Source organism: Ranitomeya imitator, chromosome 8, assembly GCF_032444005.1.
Source record: "Ranitomeya imitator isolate aRanImi1 chromosome 8, aRanImi1.pri, whole genome shotgun sequence".
NCBI lineage: Eukaryota > Metazoa > Chordata > Amphibia > Anura > Dendrobatidae > Ranitomeya > Ranitomeya imitator.
Window position 1 is genome coordinate 200,358,665 of NC_091289.1, and position 18,884 is coordinate 200,377,548.

Consider the following 18,884-nt stretch of genomic DNA (forward strand, 5'->3'; position numbering starts at 1 on the left):
GCTGACTAGCCTGAAGATAGAAATACAAGCCTGACTTACCTCAGAGAAATACCCCAAAGGAATAGGCAGCCCCCACATATAATGACTGTTAGCAAGATGAAAAGACAAACGTAGGAATGAAATAGATTCAGCAAAGTGAGGCCCGATATTCTAGACAGAGCGAGGATAGCAAAGAGAACTATGCAGTCTACAAAAAACCCTAAAACGAAAACCACGCAAAGGGGCAAAAAGACCCACCGTGCCGAACTAACAGCACGGCGGTGCACCCCTTTGCTTCTCAGAGCTTCCAGCAAAAGATAATAACAAGCTGGACAGAAAAAAACAGAAAACAAACTAGAAGCACTTATCTAGCAGAGCAGCAGGCCCAAGGAAAGATGCAGTAGCTCAGATCCAACACTGGAACATTGACAAGGAGCAAGGAAGACAGACTCAGGTGGAGCTAAATAGCAAGGCAGCCAACGAGCTCACCAAAACACCTGAGGGAGGAAGCCCAGAGACTGCAATACCACTTGTGACCACAGAAGTGAACTCAGCCACAGAATTCACAACAGTACCCCCCCCTTGAGGAGGGGTCACCGAACCCTCACCAGAACCCCCAGGCCGACCAGGATGAGCCACATGAAAGGCACGAACAAGATCTGGGGCATGGACATCAGAGGCAAAAACCCAGGAATTATCTTCCTGAGCATAACCCTTCCATTTGACCAGATACTGGAGTTTCCGTCTAGAGACACGAGAATCCAAAATCTTCTCCACAATATACTCCAATTCCCCCTCCACCAAAACAGGGGCAGGAGGCTCCACAGATGGAACCATAGGTGTCACGTATCTCCTCAACAACGACCTATGGAATACATTATGTATGGAAAAGGAGTCTGGGAGGGTCAGACGAAAAGACACCGGATTGAGAATCTCAGAAATCCTATACGGACCAATAAAACGAGGTTTAAATTTAGGAGAGGAAACCTTCATAGGTATATGACGAGAAGATAACCAAACCAGATCCCCAACACGAAGTCGGGGTCCCACACGGCGTCTGCGATTAGCGAAAAGCTGAGCCTTCTCCTGGGACAAGGTCAAATTGTCCACTACCTGAGTCCAGATCTGCTGCAACCTGTCCACCACATAATCCACACCAGGACAGTCCGAAGACTCAACCTGTCCTGAAGAGAAACGAGGATGGAACCCAGAATTGCAGAAAAATGGAGAGACCAAGGTAGCCGAGCTGGCCCGATTATTAAGGGCGAACTCAGCCAACGGCAAAAATGACACCCAATCATCCTGGTCAGCGGAAACAAAACATCTCAGATATGTTTCCAAGGTCTGATTGGTTCGTTCGGTCTGGCCATTAGTCTGAGGATGGAAGGCCGAGGAAAAAGATAGGTCAATGCCCATCCTACCACAAAAGGCTCGCCAGAACCTCGAGACAAACTGGGAACCTCTGTCAGAAACAATATTCTCAGGAATGCCATGTAAGCGAACCACATGCTGGAAGAACAAAGGCACCAAATCAGAGGAGGAAGGCAATTTAACCAAGGGCACCAGATGGACCATTTTAGAAAAGCGATCACAGACCACCCAAATGACAGACATCTTTTGAGAAACGGGAAGGTCAGAAATGAAATCCATCGAAATATGTGTCCAAGGCCTCTTCGGGACCGGCAAGGGCAAAAGCAACCCACTGGCACGTGAACAGCAGGGCTTAGCCCTAGCACAAATTCCACAGGACTGCACAAAAGCACGCACATCCCGTGACAGAGATGGCCACCAGAAGGATCTAGCAACCAACTCCCTGGTACCAAAGATTCCTGGATGACCGGCCAGCACCGAACAATGAAGTTCAGAGATAACTTTACTAGTCCACCTATCAGGGACGAACAGTTTCTCGGCCGGACAACGATCAGGTTTATTAGCCTGAAATTTCTGCAACACTCTCCGCAAATCAGGGGAGATGGCAGACACAATGACTCCTTCCTTGAGGATACTCGCCGGCTCAGATAACCCCGGAGAGTCGGGCACAAAACTCCTAGACAGAGCATCCGCCTTCACATTTTTAGAGCCCGGAAGGTATGAAATCACAAAATCAAAACGAGCAAAAAATAACGACCAACGGGCCTGTCTAGGATTCAAGCGCTTGGCAGACTCAAGATAAGTAAGGTTCTTATGATCAGTCAAAACCACCACGCGATGCTTAGCACCCTCAAGCCAATGACGCCACTCCTCGAATGCCCACTTCATGGCCAGCAACTCTCGGTTGCCCACATCATAATTACGCTCAGCAGCAGAAAATTTCCTGGAAAAGAAAGCACATGGTTTGAACACTGAGCAACCAGAACCTCTCTGTGACAAAACCGCCCCTGCACCAATCTCAGAAGCATCAACCTCGACCTGGAACGGAAGAGAAACATCAGGTTGACACAACACAGGGGCACAGCAAAAACGACGCTTCAACTCCTGAAAAGCTTCCACGGCAGCAGAAGACCAATTAACCAAATCAGCACCCTTCTTGGTCAAATCGGTCAATGGTCTGGCAATGCTAGAAAAATTACAGATGAAGCGACGATAAAAATTAGCAAAGCCCAGGAATTTCTGCAAACTTTTTAGAGATGTCGGCTGAGTCCAATCCTGGATGGCCTGAACCTTAACCGGATCCATCTCGATAGTAGAAGGGGAAAAGATGAACCCCAAAAATGAAACTTTCTGCACACCGAAGAGACACTTTGATCCCTTCACGAACAAGGAATTAGCACGCAGTACCTGGAAAACCATTCTGACTTGCTTCACATGAGACTCCCAATCATCTGAGAAGATCAAAATGTCATCCAAGTAAACAATCAAGAATTTATCCAGATACTCACGGAAAATGTCATGCATAAAAGACTGAAAAACAGATGGAGCATTGGCAAGTCCGAACGGCATCACCAGATACTCAAAATGACCCTCGGGCGTATTAAATGCCGTTTTCCATTCATCTCCCTGCCTGATTCTCACCAGATTATACGCACCACGAAGATCAATCTTAGTAAACCAACTAGCCCCCTTAATCCGAGCAAACAAGTCAGAAATCAATGGCAAGGGATACTGAAACTTAACAGTGATCTTATTAAGAAGGCGGTAATCAATACACGGTCTTAGCGAACCATCCTTCTTGGCTACAAAAAAGAACCCTGCTCCCAATGGTGACGACGATGGGCAAATATGTCCCTTCTCCAGGGACTCCTTCACATAACTGCGCATAGCGGTGTGTTCAGGTACGGACAAATTAAATAAACGACCCTTAGGGAATTTACTACCAGGAATCAAATCGATAGCACAATCACAATTCCTATGCGGAGGAAGGGCATCAGACTTGGACTCTTCAAATACATCCTGAAAGTCCGACAAGAACTCTGGGATGTCAGAAGGAATGGATGACGAAATAGACAAAAATGGAACATCACCATGTACTCCCTGACAACCCCAGCTGGTTACCGACATAGAGTTCCAATCCAATACTGGATTATGGGTTTGTAGCCATGGCAACCCCAACACGACCACATCATGCAAATTATGCAGTACCAAAAAGCGAATAACCTCCTGATGTGCAGGAGCCATGCACATGGTCAGCTGGGCCCAGTACTGAGGCTTATTCTTGGCCAGAGGTGTAGCATCAATTCCTCTCAACGGAATAGGACACCGCAAAGGCTCCAAGAAAAATCCACAACGTTTAGCATAATCCAAATCCATCAGATTCAGGGCAGCGCCTGAATCCACAAACGCCATGACAGAATATGATGACAAAGAGCACATTAAGGTAATGGACAAAAGGAATTTGGACTGTACAGTACCAATAACGGCAGAGCTATCGAACCGCCTAGTGCGTTTAGGACAATTAGAAATAGCATGAGTAGAATCACCACAATAGAAACACAGTCTGTTCAGACGTCTGTGTTCGTGCCGTTCTACTTTAGTCATAGTCCTGTCGCACTGCATAGGCTCAGGCTTACTCTCAGACAATACCGCCAGATGGTGCACAGATTTACGCTCGCGCAAGCGACGACCGATCTGAATGGCCAAGGACATAGACTCATTCAAACCAGCAGGCATAGGAAATCCCACCATTACATCCTTAAGAGCTTCAGAGAGACCCTTTCTGAACAAAGCCGCTAGTGCAGATTCATTCCACAGAGTGAGTACTGACCATTTTCTAAATTTCTGACAATATACTTCTACATCATCCTGACCCTGGCATAAAGCCAGCAGATTTTTCTCAGCTTGATCCACTGAATTAGGCTCATCGTAAAGCAATCCCAGCGCCTGGAAAAATGCATCAACATTACTCAATGCAGAATCTCCTGGTGCAAGAGAAAACGCCCAGTCCTGTGGGTCGCCGCGCAAAAAAGAAATAATAATCAAAACCTGTTGAATAGGATTACCAGAAGAATGAGGTTTCAAGGCCAAAAATAGCTTACAATTATTTCTGAAGCTCAGGAACTTAGTTCTGTCACCAAAAAACAAATCAGGAATCGGAATTCTTGGTTCTAGCATCGATTTCTGATCAATAGTATCTTGAATCTTTTGTACATTTACAACGAGATTATCCATTGAGGAGCACAGAGCCTGAATATCCATGTCCACAGCTGTGTCCTGAAGCACTCTAATGTCTAGGGGAAAAAAAAGACTGAAGACAGAGCTAAGAAAAAAAAATGATGTCAGGATTTCTTTTTTCCCTCTATTGGGAATCATTGGTGTGGCTCCTTGTACTGTTATGGCTGGCAATCAGGCAACACAGCGTGCAGTAATCAGCGCACATACAGAGATCTGGCAATAACCCAAAACAATAGGACGAGCTCTGAGACGTGGAATCTCTGTAGACTGCAGTACCTGATCTATCCTCACACAACTGGAAGCAGCAGTGGATTGCGCCTATCAACTACCTATGCAACTCGGCACTGCCTGAGGAGCTGACTAGCCTGAAGATAGAAATACAAGCCTGACTTACCTCAGAGAAATACCCCAAAGGAATAGGCAGCCCCCACATATAATGACTGTTAGCAAGATGAAAAGACAAACGTAGGAATGAAATAGATTCAGCAAAGTGAGGCCCGATATTCTAGACAGAGCGAGGATAGCAAAGAGAACTATGCAGTCTACAAAAAACCCTAAAACGAAAACCACGCAAAGGGGCAAAAAGACCCACCGTGCCGAACTAACAGCACGGCGGTGCACCCCTTTGCTTCTCAGAGCTTCCAGCAAAAGATAATAACAAGCTGGACAGAAAAAACAGAAAACAAACTAGAAGCACTTATCTAGCAGAGCAGCAGGCCCAAGGAAAGATGCAGTAGCTCAGATCCAACACTGGAACATTGACAAGGAGCAAGGAAGACAGACTCAGGTGGAGCTAAATAGCAAGGCAGCCAACGAGCTCACCAAAACACCTGAGGGAGGAAGCCCAGAGACTGCAATACCACTTGTGACCACAGAAGTGAACTCAGCCACAGAATTCACAACAGGGCACGATACCTGACACCAGGGCTGAGAGGTAAAGCACTGGAGGCGTTTGCTGCCCTCCCTCAAGAACAAGATGGAGACTATGAGGCCATCAAGCAGGCCCTGATAGCAAAGTACCAGCTTACTCCCGAGGTGTACCGTAGAAAGTTCCGGACCCTCCAACGTGGCCCACACGACAGTTACAGTGATGTGGTGCATGGACTGGGGACCAACTTTGACCAGTGGAACCAAGGACTGTCAGTGACCACCTTTGCACAGCTGCGAGACCTGATGATCAAAGACCAGTTCTTTCATCTTTGCCCAGCTGAGGTGCGACAGTTCGTGATGGACAGAGAACCCAAAGACGTGACGAAAGCAGCGCAGATTGCCGATGCCTATGAGGCCAACCGTAGATCGGAAGTGCGGAAGCCAGTCACCACCAGCTGGAGAGGGGGTAAGCCTGCATCCAACGCCAGTACCCCTGCCATCCAACACACCAGAGGTCCTGGCCCTGTGGCCAACAACACCAGACCTACCACCGAACCTCGCAAGTGTTTCACCTGCCATCAGACTGGTCATATCAGTCCCTCCTGCCCAACCAAGCAGAACAACACCCCGGCCAAGGCCCCAGGGCCTAATGCAGCAGTTCTTTTGGTGGGTGGTGTGGTTGGGAGGGTGTGTGACAACATACAGCACGTCACTGTGGGAGGCCATGTTGCTACAGGCCTCAAGGACACCGGGGCTGAACGAACCCTCATCCGACCCGAACTGGCGGCCCCTGAAGAGATCATTCCGGGGAAAACCCTAACTGTCACTGGGATTGGGGGCATCAGCTGTCCCTTACCAATGGCCCGGGTTTATATTGATTGGGGTGCCGGGAGCAGGGTGAAAGAAGTGGGGCTGTCTGATAATTTACCCACTGATGTTTTGTTGGGGACTGATTTGGGGAGGATGGTTGCACACTACGTCCCTGACACCCCTCCCCAATCTACTAATGCGGGTAAAGTTAACCCTGATGATGATGATGATGGGAAATTGCATGTGTTACCTGACCATGCTTTATCTTGTAATGATGCATCTAATAACCATTTTTTCCCTAGGATTGATGGTGAAAATGTTGTACCTGTGCCAGCTGAACCTGACAATGATTTTTTTGTGAAGGTTAATGTGTCCATAGGTACAGGCGTGCTCAGCCACGTCGCTCTGCGGAGTGAGACGGCTGAGGAACCCCTAACAGGGGCAAGTGTCGGTGCTACAGGAAATGGGGAGATGCATGGGAACCGTGAGGAAGGTGATGCCATGAAAGTGACCAGTGCCACCGAGGAAGGTAACTGGCCCATAAGTAGCAATGCTCCTGGAGTGTTGGGGGTGGATGGGGAGGTAGAGCCCATAGCAGCGCCGGCTGATGGGTCTGTAGAAACCCCCGGGGAGACAGCCTACGTAGCTGCTGTCACCCGCAGTCAGAGTGCCCGGAACGCAGATAACTGTCAGCCTTCCGGACCCTCCTCAGTCATTACTGTGACTGAACCAGAGGTGGACCCAGAGCAGGTCCAAGAGGGTTCCCGTGGGGAAGGGACCCTGACGTCGCTTTTGGCTTCCCCTAGCCAGGAGTTTCAGGCCACTCTGCACACAGATGCGAGCCTAGAGAGTTTGAGACAACTTGCCCAGACGCACTTCTCCGAGACTGATAAGGAGAAGGTGTTCTGGGAACGAGGAAGGTTGTACCGGGAGACCGTACCCGGAGAATCACAAAAGGAGTGGTTGAGGGAAAGACAGCTGGTCGTCCCGCAGCAATTCCGGGGTGAGTTGTTGCGGATTGCCCATGAGATCCCGCTAGCTGGACACTTGGGGATCAGCAAAACTAAGGCCCGGCTGTCTCAACACTTCTATTGGCCTAAGATGGGGACAGATGTGTCAAACTACTGCCGCTCCTGTGTCACCTGTCAAAGAGTGGGGGAGGCGGGGCCTGCTATTAAGGCTCCCCTGATCCCTTTGCCAGTGATAGAGGAGCCTTTCCAGAGGATCGCGGTGGACATTGTGGGCCCGCTGGCCGTCCCCAGCAGCTCTGGAAAGCAATACATCCTTACTGTGGTAGACTATGCTACCCGGTACCCAGAGGCAGTAGCTCTGTCGTCAACTAGGGCAGATAAGGTGGCGGATGCCCTGTTGGCCATCTTTTCACGTGTAGGGTTTCCCAGGGAAATGCTTACTGATCAAGGGACCCAATTTATGTCTCGACTAATGGAGGCTCTCTGTAAGAGAATGCAGGTGAAGCACCTGGTATCGAGTGCGTATCACCCACAGACCAATGGCCTGTGTGAACGCTTCAATGGTACCCTCAAACAGATGCTACGCATGCTGGTTGAGACTCAAGGGCGCGACTGGGAGCGGTACCTCCCACACCTGCTGTTCGCTTACCGAGAGGTTCCGCAGGCCTCGACGGGGTTCTCCCCCTTCGAGCTCCTGTACGGCAGGCGAGTCCGGGGACCCCTGGGGTTGGTAAGAGAGTCCTGGGAAGAGGAGCCGAACCCTTCTGAAGTGTCCCTAGTGGAGTATGTCATGCGCTTCCGTGACAAGATGCAGACCTTGACGCAGTTGGTGCATGACAACATGACGCAGGCTCAGGCTGATCAGAACCACTGGTACGACCAGAACGCCCGGGAGCGGACCTACCACGTGGGTCAAAAGGTGTGGGTGCTGGTCCCCGTACCAACGGATAAGCTTCAGGCAGCCTGGGAGGGCCCGCACGTCGTCCACCAACAGCTCAACCCGGTCACGTACGTGGTCACGCTTGACCACGCTAGGGGTAGGCGAAAGGCCTTTCACGTCAACATGATGAAAGCTCATCACGAACGTGAACCTTTCGTCCTACCGGTCTGCAGCTTGCCCGAAGATGGGGAGGAAGACACCCTCCTAGACATGCTGGCCCAAGCCAAGGCCAATGGGTCCATTGAGGACATGGAGGTAAGCGCCTCTTTAACTGAATCCCAGCGGTTGCAGTTGCAAACCACACTGGAACCCTTCCGGGTCGTGTTCTCCAACCGACCTGGGAGGACTCAGCTAGCAGTCCACGAGGTGGACACAGGGAATCACGCCCCACTACGGCGAACACCCTATCGAATCTCTGACCAGGTGCAGCAGACTATGCGCCAAGAGATCGATGAGATGTTACAGCTGGGGGTGATTCGACGGTCAAAGAGCGCGTGGGCATCACCTGTAGTTCTCGTGCCAAACTAACTTCTCAAGCAGCTCCTCGATGCGCGGCATTGGGTGCGCATCTGAGGCTGTGATGGCGTTGAGCCCCCTGTAGTCCACGCAGAACCGGGTGGTGCGGTCCTTCTTTGGCACTGCAGGGTACTATAGTCGCTTCGTACAGCACTATAGTAGCCTGGCAAAACCTTTGACGGACCTCACCAGGAAGAAGCTACCCCACATCGTCAACTGGACAGATGGCTGTGAGGGGGCTTTCAAGGCGTTGAAAACCGCACTGTGCAACGCCCCTGTGTTGAAAGCAGTTGACAGCAGTCGACCGTACTTGGTGCAGACCGACGCCAGCGAGTTTGGCCTTGGTGCTGTGCTCAGCCAGGTTGACTAGGAGGACCAAGAACACCCCGTGTTATACCTGAGCCGGAAACTTTTGCCGAGGGAAGTGGCCTACTCCACCATCGAGAAGGAGTGCCTGGCCATAGTCTGGGCCCTGCAGCGCTTGCAGCCCTACTTGTACGGTCACCCCTTCACTGTGGTGACCGACCACAACCCTCTGCGCTGGCTAAACGCCATGTGTGGAACCAACGGCAGGGTGCTACGCTGGAGCCTTGCCCTTCAGCAGTTTGACTTCACCATGGAACACAAAACGGGCAAAGAGAATGGGAATGCAGATGGACTCTCCCGCCAGGGTGAACCTACTGAGGTGCCCATGAAGGCATACCGTGGGGTACTGCCTCCCTAGCGCACACCAAAACGGGGAGGCGTCACGATATGGTATGAAATATCATATAAGTTTAGTTGCTCTTCAGCTCATGAGGTGGGCTAAACCCCCCCTTCACTAGCTGACTCTCCTTGTTTCTCTCTGGGCTACGGACTGTATGCTAGAAGGGGGTTTTATTGCCCTGGGGTCATAAATTCCAGGCTCGGACGAAAGTCCCTCACCCCTCCCACCTGCACTAGTTAGAACTGGAAAAGTGGCTCAAAAAATTCATGAAAGATTCTTTGTTTAGTTTTTGTTAGATATTAGGCAAACAATTTGAGCTAGAAATACGAAGATATATATTCTTATTCTCACTCGGTGTATCTACCCATCCCTTGAAACTCGGGCTTCTAACTCCATCTGGTAAAGAAGTAGGGATTTCTCTGTAAATATGTATCCCAGAGAGGACATATTTGATCTCATTAGAATGCTCACGTTAATCCGAGATGATTGATGGGTTTGTTAGAACTATGACGTGTTTTGTAGTGAAGTTATAGAAATTAGAGAAAATAGTTTAAAGTTTAGGCAGAATGTAGAGAGAGGAGGGTCTGGATAAGCCAGCCTTTCTGTGATGTCACAGCCTTAATGTTTTAAGTGTCTGGCAGGCTCTGAGGAGTCACTTTCTGCTTGATTTCTTGTCTTCTCCTGGAAGAGCCCTGCACACGTCCAAATGAGCTGGGACGTATGGTTGCCTGCAATGCTTTGAACATGTGAGTGTTATCTTTTCTCATTTATTCCCTTTATGTTATAATTACCCTTGTACATATTTGCAATTGTCTCATTTGTAACATCTTTATAAAATATTTTTGATGAAGCACTGCCTAATTTTTTTTAATGGGATATACTATTATATGTTAGTTCATTCTCCTGTTCTAAACCGTACCCTAAGTCTCTTGAAGGGAAAATACGCTACTGTTACTGTTGTGTTGGGTTAGCTTCGGACCCGTTTAATCGAAGCTGGTGGCAGCGAGAGTGTGCTGACTTTTGGGGTTATGCTGAAGCGACTGCAGCATTGCTAATTATTGTTCCTGCCTGAGTGGGAGTAGTTATCGCGTCGCTGCAGCGTGCCCAATAGCCAGTACATAGCAGGCAGCCTTTCTGGCGACTAATTACCCAGGGTGCAGTACCTAATCTGAACTGAGAGTAAGGGGGGCGCCAGAGAGCTGCAAGTGTTAAGTGGAACTGTAAGCGGGATATACATAAATCCCTGCAGTTTGTGGTATATTGAAAGCAGTGGGATACCTAGAATAAGCCCCTGCTGTAAACTAAGAGGTCAATAGCCCTGTGTGTGTTGTTTCCTCACATTGTAGCAGTGGAGGGATAACTAAGATAAGCCCCCCTGCACATGTGATAGCCGTCTGTTGGCCTCAAGTCACCTCAATCTGTGACGTAGGGGTGACGGTCACGGTGGGAATCCTGACCAATTGGTGACAGCGGTCAGGGGAATCGTGACAATGAACATCCTCCAAGGCCGGTGATTCCATAATTTTTGCCAGGGGTTGTATATATATATACACTGCACAGTACCGCTCCTCCTGTCCTTTATATGTACACTGCACAGCACTGCTCCTCCTGTCCTGTATATACACTGCACAGTACTGCTCCTCCTGTCCTGTATATATACACTGCACAGTACCGCTCCTCCTGCCCTGTATATATACGCTGCACAGTACCCCTCCTCCTGTATATATACACTGCACAGTACTGCTCCTCCTGTCCTGTATATATACACTGCACAGTACCCCTCCTCCTGTCCTGTATATATACACTGCACAGTACCCCTCCTCCTGTCCTGTATATATACACTGCACAGTACCCCTCCTCCTGTCCTGTATATATACACTGCACAGTACCACTCCTCCTGTATATATACACTGCACAGTACCACTCCTCCTGTATATATACACTGCACAGTACCACTCCTCCTGTATATATACACTGCACAGTACCTCTCTTCCTGTCCTGTATATATACACTGCACAGAACCACTCCTCCTGTATATATACACTGCACAGTACCTCTCTTCCTGCCCTGTATATATACACTGCACAGTACCACCTCTATATCCTGTATATATATACACACTGCACAGTACCACCTCTATATCCTGTATATATACTGCACAGTACCACCTCTATATCCTGTATATATACACTGCACAGTACCACCTCTATATCCTGTATATATACACTGCACAGTACCACCTCTATATCCTGTATATATACACTGCACAGTACCACCTCTATATCCTGTATATATACACACTGCACAGTACCACCTCTATATCCTGTATATATACACTGCACAGTACCACCTCTATATCCTGTATATATATACTGCACAGTACCACCTCTATATCCTGTATATATACACACTGCACAGTACCACCTCTATATCCTGTATATATACACTGCACAGTACCACTCCTCCTGTATATATACACTGCACAGTACCACTCCTCCTGTATATATACACTGCACAGTACCACTCCTCCTGTCCTGTATATATACACTGCACAGTACTGCTCCTCCTGTATAAATACTCTGCACAGTACCACCTCTATATCCTGTATATATACACTGCACAGTACCTCTCCTCTTGTCCTGTATATATACACTGCACAGTACCACTCCTCCTGTATATATACACTGCACAGTACCGCTCCTCCTGTATATATACACTGCACAGTACCACTCCTCCTGTATATATACACTGCACAGTACCGCTCCTCCTGTATATATACACTGCACAGTACCACTCCTCCTGTATATATACACTGCACAGTACCCTCCTGTATATATACACTGCATAGTACCACTCCTCCTGTCCTGTATATATACACTGCACAGTACCACTCCTCCTGTATATATATATACACTGCACAGTACCACTCCTCCTGTATATATACACTGCACAGTACCACTCATCCTGTCCTGCATATATACACTGCACAGTACCACTCCTCTTGTCCTGTATATATACACTGCACAGTACCACTCCTCCTGTATATATACACTGCACAGTACCACTCCTCCTGTATATATACACTGCACAGTACCACTCCTCCTGTATATATACACTGCACAGTACCACTCCTCCTGTATATATACACTGCATAGTACCACTCCTCCTGTATATATACACTGCACAGTACCACTCCTCCTGTATATATACACTGCACAGTACTCCTCCTGTATATATACACTGCACAGTACTCCTCCTGTATATATACACTGCACAGTACCAGTCATCCTGTCCTGTATATACACTGCACAGTACCAATCCTCCTGTCCTGTATATACACACTGCACAGTACCGCTCCTCCTGTATATATACACTGCACAGTACCACTCCTCCTGTATATATACACTGCACAGTACCGCTCCTCCTGTATATATATACTGCACAGTACCACTCCTCCTGTATATATACACTGCACAGTACCACTCCTCCTGTATATATACACTGCACAGTTCCACTCCTCCTGTATATATACACTGCACAGTACTGCTCCTCCTGTCCTGTATATATACACTGCACAGTACCACTCCTCCTCTATATATACACTGCACAGCACCACTCCTCCTGTATATATACACTGCACAGTACCACTCCTCCTCTATATATACACTGCACAGTACCGCTCCTCCTGTATATATACACTGCACAGTACCACTCCTCCTCTATATATACACTGCACAGAACCACTCCTCCTCTATATATACACTGCACAGTACTCCTCCTGTATGTATACACTGCACAGTACCACTCCTCCTGTATATATACACTGCACAGTACCATTCCCCCTGTATATATACACTGCACAGTACCACCTCTATATCCTGTATATATACACTGCACAGTACCACTCCTCCTCTACATATACACTGCACAGTACCACTCCTGTATATGTACACTGCACAGTACCACTCCTCCTGTCTTGTATATATACACTGCACAGTACCACCTCTATATCCTGTGTATATATACACTGCACAGTACCACCTCTATATCCTGTATATATATATATACTGCACAGTACCACCTCTATATCCTGTATATATACACTGCACAGTACCACCTCTATATCCTGTATATATACACTGCACAGTACCACCTCTATATCCTGTATATATACACTGCACAGTACCACCTCTATATCCTGTATATATACACTGCACAGTACCACCTCTATATCCTGTATATATATACTGCACAGTACCACCTCTATATCCTGTATATATACACTGCACAGTACCACCTCTATATCCTGTATATATATACTGCACAGTACCACCTCTATATCCTGTATATATACTGCACAGTACCACCTCTATATCCTGTATATATATATACTGCACAGTACCACCTCTATATCCTGTATATATATACTGCACAGTACCACCTCTATATCCTGTATATATACACTGTACAGTACCACTCCTCCTCTATATATACACTGCACAGTACCATTCCTCCTGTATATATACACTGCACAGTACCATTCCTCCTGTATATATACACTGCAGAGTACCACTCCTCCTGTATATATACACTGCACAGTACTCCTCCTGTATATATACACTGCACAGTACCACTCCTCCTGTATATATACACTGCACAGTACCACTCCTCCTCTTTATATACACTGCACAGTACCATTCCTCCTGTATATATACACTGCACAGTACCGCTCCTCCTGTATATATACACTGCACAGTACCACTCCTCCTGTATATATACACTGCACAGTACCACTCCTCCTCTATATATACACTGCACAGTACCATTCCTCCTGTATATATACACTGCACAGTACCACTCCTCCTGTATATATACACTGCACAGTACCACTCCTCCTGTATATATACACTGCACAGTACCACTCCTCCTGTATATATACACTGCACAGTACCACTCCTCCTGTATATATACACTGCACAGTACCACTCCTCCTGTATATATACACTGCACAGTACCACTCCTCCTGTATATATACACTGCACAGTACCGCTCCTCCTGTATATATACACTGCACAGTACCACTCCTCCTGTATATATACACTGCACAGTACCACTCCTCCTGTATATATACACTGCACAGTACCACTCCTCCTGTATATATACACTGCACAGTACCACTCCTCCTGTATATATACACTGCACAGTACCACTCCTCCTGTATATATACACTGCACAGTACCACTCCATCTGTCCTGTATATATACACTGCACAGTACCACTCCTCCTGTATATATACACTGCACAGTACCACTCCTCCTATATATATACACTGCACAGTACCACTCCTCCTGTATATATACACTGCACAGTACCACTCCTCCTGTCTTGTATATATACACTGCACAGTACCACTCCTCCTGTATATATACACTGCACAGTACCGCTCCTCCTGTCCTGTATATATACACTGCACAGTACCACTCCTCCTGTATATATACACTGCACAGTACCACTCCTCCTGTATATATAGACTGCACAGTACCACTCCTCCTGTATATATACACTGCACAGTACCACTCCTCCTGTATTTATACACTGCACAGTACCACTCCTCCTGTATATATAGACTGCACAGTACCACTCCTCCTGTATATATACACTGCACAATACCACTCCTCCTGTATATATACACTGCACAGTACCGCTCCTCCTGTCCTGTATATATACACTGCACAGTACCGCTCCTCCTGTCCTGTATATATACACTGCACAGTACCGCTCCTCCTGTATATATACACTGCACAGTACTCCTCCTGTATATATATACACTGCACAGTACCACTCCTCCTGTATATATATACACTGTGCAGTACTGCTCCTCCTGTCCTGTATATATACACTGCACAGAACCGCTCCTCCTGTATATATACACCGCACAGTACCACTCCTCCTGTATATATACACTGCACAGAACCGCTCCTCCTGTATATATACACTGCACAGTACCACTCCTCCTGTATATATACACTGCACAGTACCGCTCCTCCTGTCCTGTATATATACACTGCACAGTACCGCTCCTCCTGTCCTGTATATATACACTGCACAGTACCGCTCCTCCTGTATATATACACTGCACAGTACCACTCCTCCTGTATATATATACACTGTGCAGTACTGCTCCTCCTGTCCTGTATATATACACTGCACAGAACCGCTCCTCCTGTATATATACACCGCACAGTACCACTCCTCCTGTATATATACACTGCACAGTACCGCTCCTCCTGTATATACACTGCACAGTACCACTCCTCCTGTATATATACACTGCACAGTACCACTCCTCCTGTATATATAGACTGCACAGTACCGCTCCTCCTGTATATATACACTGCACAGTACCACTCCTCCTGTATATATAGACTGCACAGTACCACTCCTGTATATATACACTGCACAGTACCACTCCTCCTGTATATATACACTGCACAGTACCACTCCTCCTGTATATATACACTGCACAGTACCACTCCTGTATATATACACTGCACAGTACCACTCCTCCTGTATATATAGACTGCACAGTACCACTCCTCCTGTATATATACACTGCACAGTACCACTCCTCCTGTCCTGTATATATACACTGCACAGTACCGCTCCTCCTGTCCTGTATATATACACTGCACAGTACCACTCCTCCTGTCCTGTATATATACACTGCACAGTACCGCTCCTCCTGTCCTGTATATATACACTGCACAGTACCACTCCTCCTGTCCTGTATATATACACTGCACAGTACCGCTCCTCCTGTCCTGTATATATACACTGCACAGTACCGCTCCTCCTGTCCTGTATATATACACTGCACAGTACCACTCCTCCTGTATATATATACACTGTGCAGTACTGCTCCTCCTGTCCTGTATATATACACTGCACAGAACCGCTCCTCCTGTATATATACACTGCACAGTACCACTACTCCTGTCCTGTATATATACACTGTGCAGTACTGCTCCTCCTGTCCTGTATATATACACTGCACAGTACCACTCCTCCTGTATATATACACTGCACAGTACCACTACTCCTGTCCTGTATATATACACTGCACAGTACCACTCCTCCTGTATATATACACTGCACAGTACCACTACTCCTGTCCTGTATATATACACTGCACAGTACCACTACTCCTGTCCTGTATATATACACTGCACAGTACCACTACTCCTGTCCTGTATATATACACTGCACAGTACCACTTCTCCTGTCCTGTATATACACTGCACAGTACCGCTCCTCCTGTCTTGTATATATACACTGCACAGTACCGCTCCTCCTGTCCTGTATATATACAGTGCACAGTACCGCTCCTCCTGTCCTGTATATATACACTGCACAGTACCACTCCTCCTGTATATATATACACTGTGCAGTACTGCTCCTCCTGTCCTGTATATATACACCGCACAGTACCACTCCTCCTGTATATATACACTGCACAGTACCACTCCTCCTGTATATATACACTGCACAGTACCACTCCTCCTGTATATATACACTGCACAGTACCACTCCTCCTGTATATATACACTGCACAGTACCACTCCTCCTGTCCTATATATACACTGCACAGTACCACTCCTCCTGTCCTGTATATATACACTGCACAGTACCACTCCTCCTGTATATATACACTGCACAGTACCACTCCTCCTGTATATATACACTGCACAGTACCACTCCTCCTGTCCTGTATATATACACTGCACAGTACCGCTCCTCCTGTCCTGTATATATACACTGCACAGTACCACTCCTCCTGTCCTGTATATATACACTGCACAGTACCGCTCCTCCTGTCCTGTATATATACACTGCACAGTACCACTCCTCCTGTCCTGTATATATACACTGCACAGTACCGCTCCTCCTGTCCTGTATATATACACTGCACAGTACCGCTCCTCCTGTCCTGTATATATACACTGCACAGTACCACTCCTCCTGTATATATACACTGCACAGTACTGCTCCTCCTGTATATATACACTGCACAGTACTTTCCTCCTGTATATATACACTGCACAGTACCGCTCCTCCTGTATATATACACTGCACAGTACCGCTCCTCCTGTCCTGTATATATACACTGCACAGTACCGCTCCTCCTGTCCTGTATATATATATATATATATATATATATATATAGATTGCACAGTACCACTCCTCCTGTATATATACACTGCACAGTACCGCTCCTCCTGTCCTGTATATATACACTGCACAGTACCACTCCTCCTGTATATATACACTGCACAGTACCACTCCTCCTGTATATATACACTGCACAGCACCACTCCTCCTGTATATATATACACTGCACAGCACCACTCCTCCTGTATATATACACCGTGCAGTACCGCTCCTCACCTGTAGATGACGCTCAGTAAGGCATAGCAGATGGAGAAGACGAGCAGCTCCTTGTATAGTAACTTGTAGATGCTTCCTTTCCAGCGGAAGAGAAGTTTGGAGAAGCCACCAAATCTGGCATTGGCCACTTCCAAGGTATAAGAAACCGTCATTGTGACTCCTGCTGCAAAGTGAAGAGGAACATTCACAACCATCAATATCCCCTCCCCCATACTGCTCTCCGGCGTCAGTGAGACGTAGTTTGGGGTGGCCCTTGGCCCCTACATATCGGCCATAGGACCCGTCCCCCCGCTGTGACGGACTGGGGGCCTGAGCTGGTGATAGCTGGAATGGGACATATTATCACGAAGCTTCACTGACTCCCCGATAACAAATATTCTTGGTCATTGTCTGTTCTTTCCTCAGGATCAATAATTTCATCCCCAGAATTGTTTATAGTAAAAGGGCACAAGATGGCGATGCTGCGATGTGCCCCCCGAGCCGCCTGCCATAGAGACAGCGTTTCCTGCGGTATCTCAGCCCCAGGTGGATACAATACAGGGAGTGTGACTTACCTCCGGCTACTCGGAGCGCAGTGCTGGCAGGAGCCGGCCCAGCGTCACCCAGGTCCTTATATAGGGGCCGGCTGTGACCAGCTCCTGATTTATTGTCTCATAATGTTGAGTACAGATTAATCTGTGTGCACACAATTCCCCGAATCCACTGATTCTCACGCCCCAAGGTGCAACCAAATGATGGCGGCCAAGTGAGAACGGGAGGATCTTCTGTTACAATGTATCAGGTCACTTCCATTATCATCCCATCTGCACCAAACGACTCTGACGTGGGGGTCTGCATGTTTTACCATCAGTGGTGTCCACAGTCCCAAAATGGATATAGAACAAAGGCAAACGTACAAATCAGCGTGATACAGGGAATAAGCAATACAAGGGACGGGTGTGCAGGACGGCGAAACGTCTCCCTGTGGGTATAAAGCAACAATCACATTCCGAGGAACAATGGTTGTATCAAAAAGTGCACATGGAAAGCTGCAAAAACA

General features: G+C 47.4%; 1 protein-coding gene across 1 annotated transcript in view; it reads right to left on the reverse strand.

Annotated features, from left to right (window-relative positions):
* Positions 1–17,997, reverse strand: part of BEST4 (bestrophin 4) — a 49,197-nt gene extending 31,200 nt beyond the window's left edge. Inside the window, exon 1 of the mRNA XM_069735832.1 lies at positions 17,846–17,997. Coding sequence (XP_069591933.1) covers positions 17,846–17,997 — 152 coding nt within the window. The remainder of the gene's footprint in view (positions 1–17,845) is intronic.
* Positions 17,998–18,884: the final 887 nt, after the last annotated feature.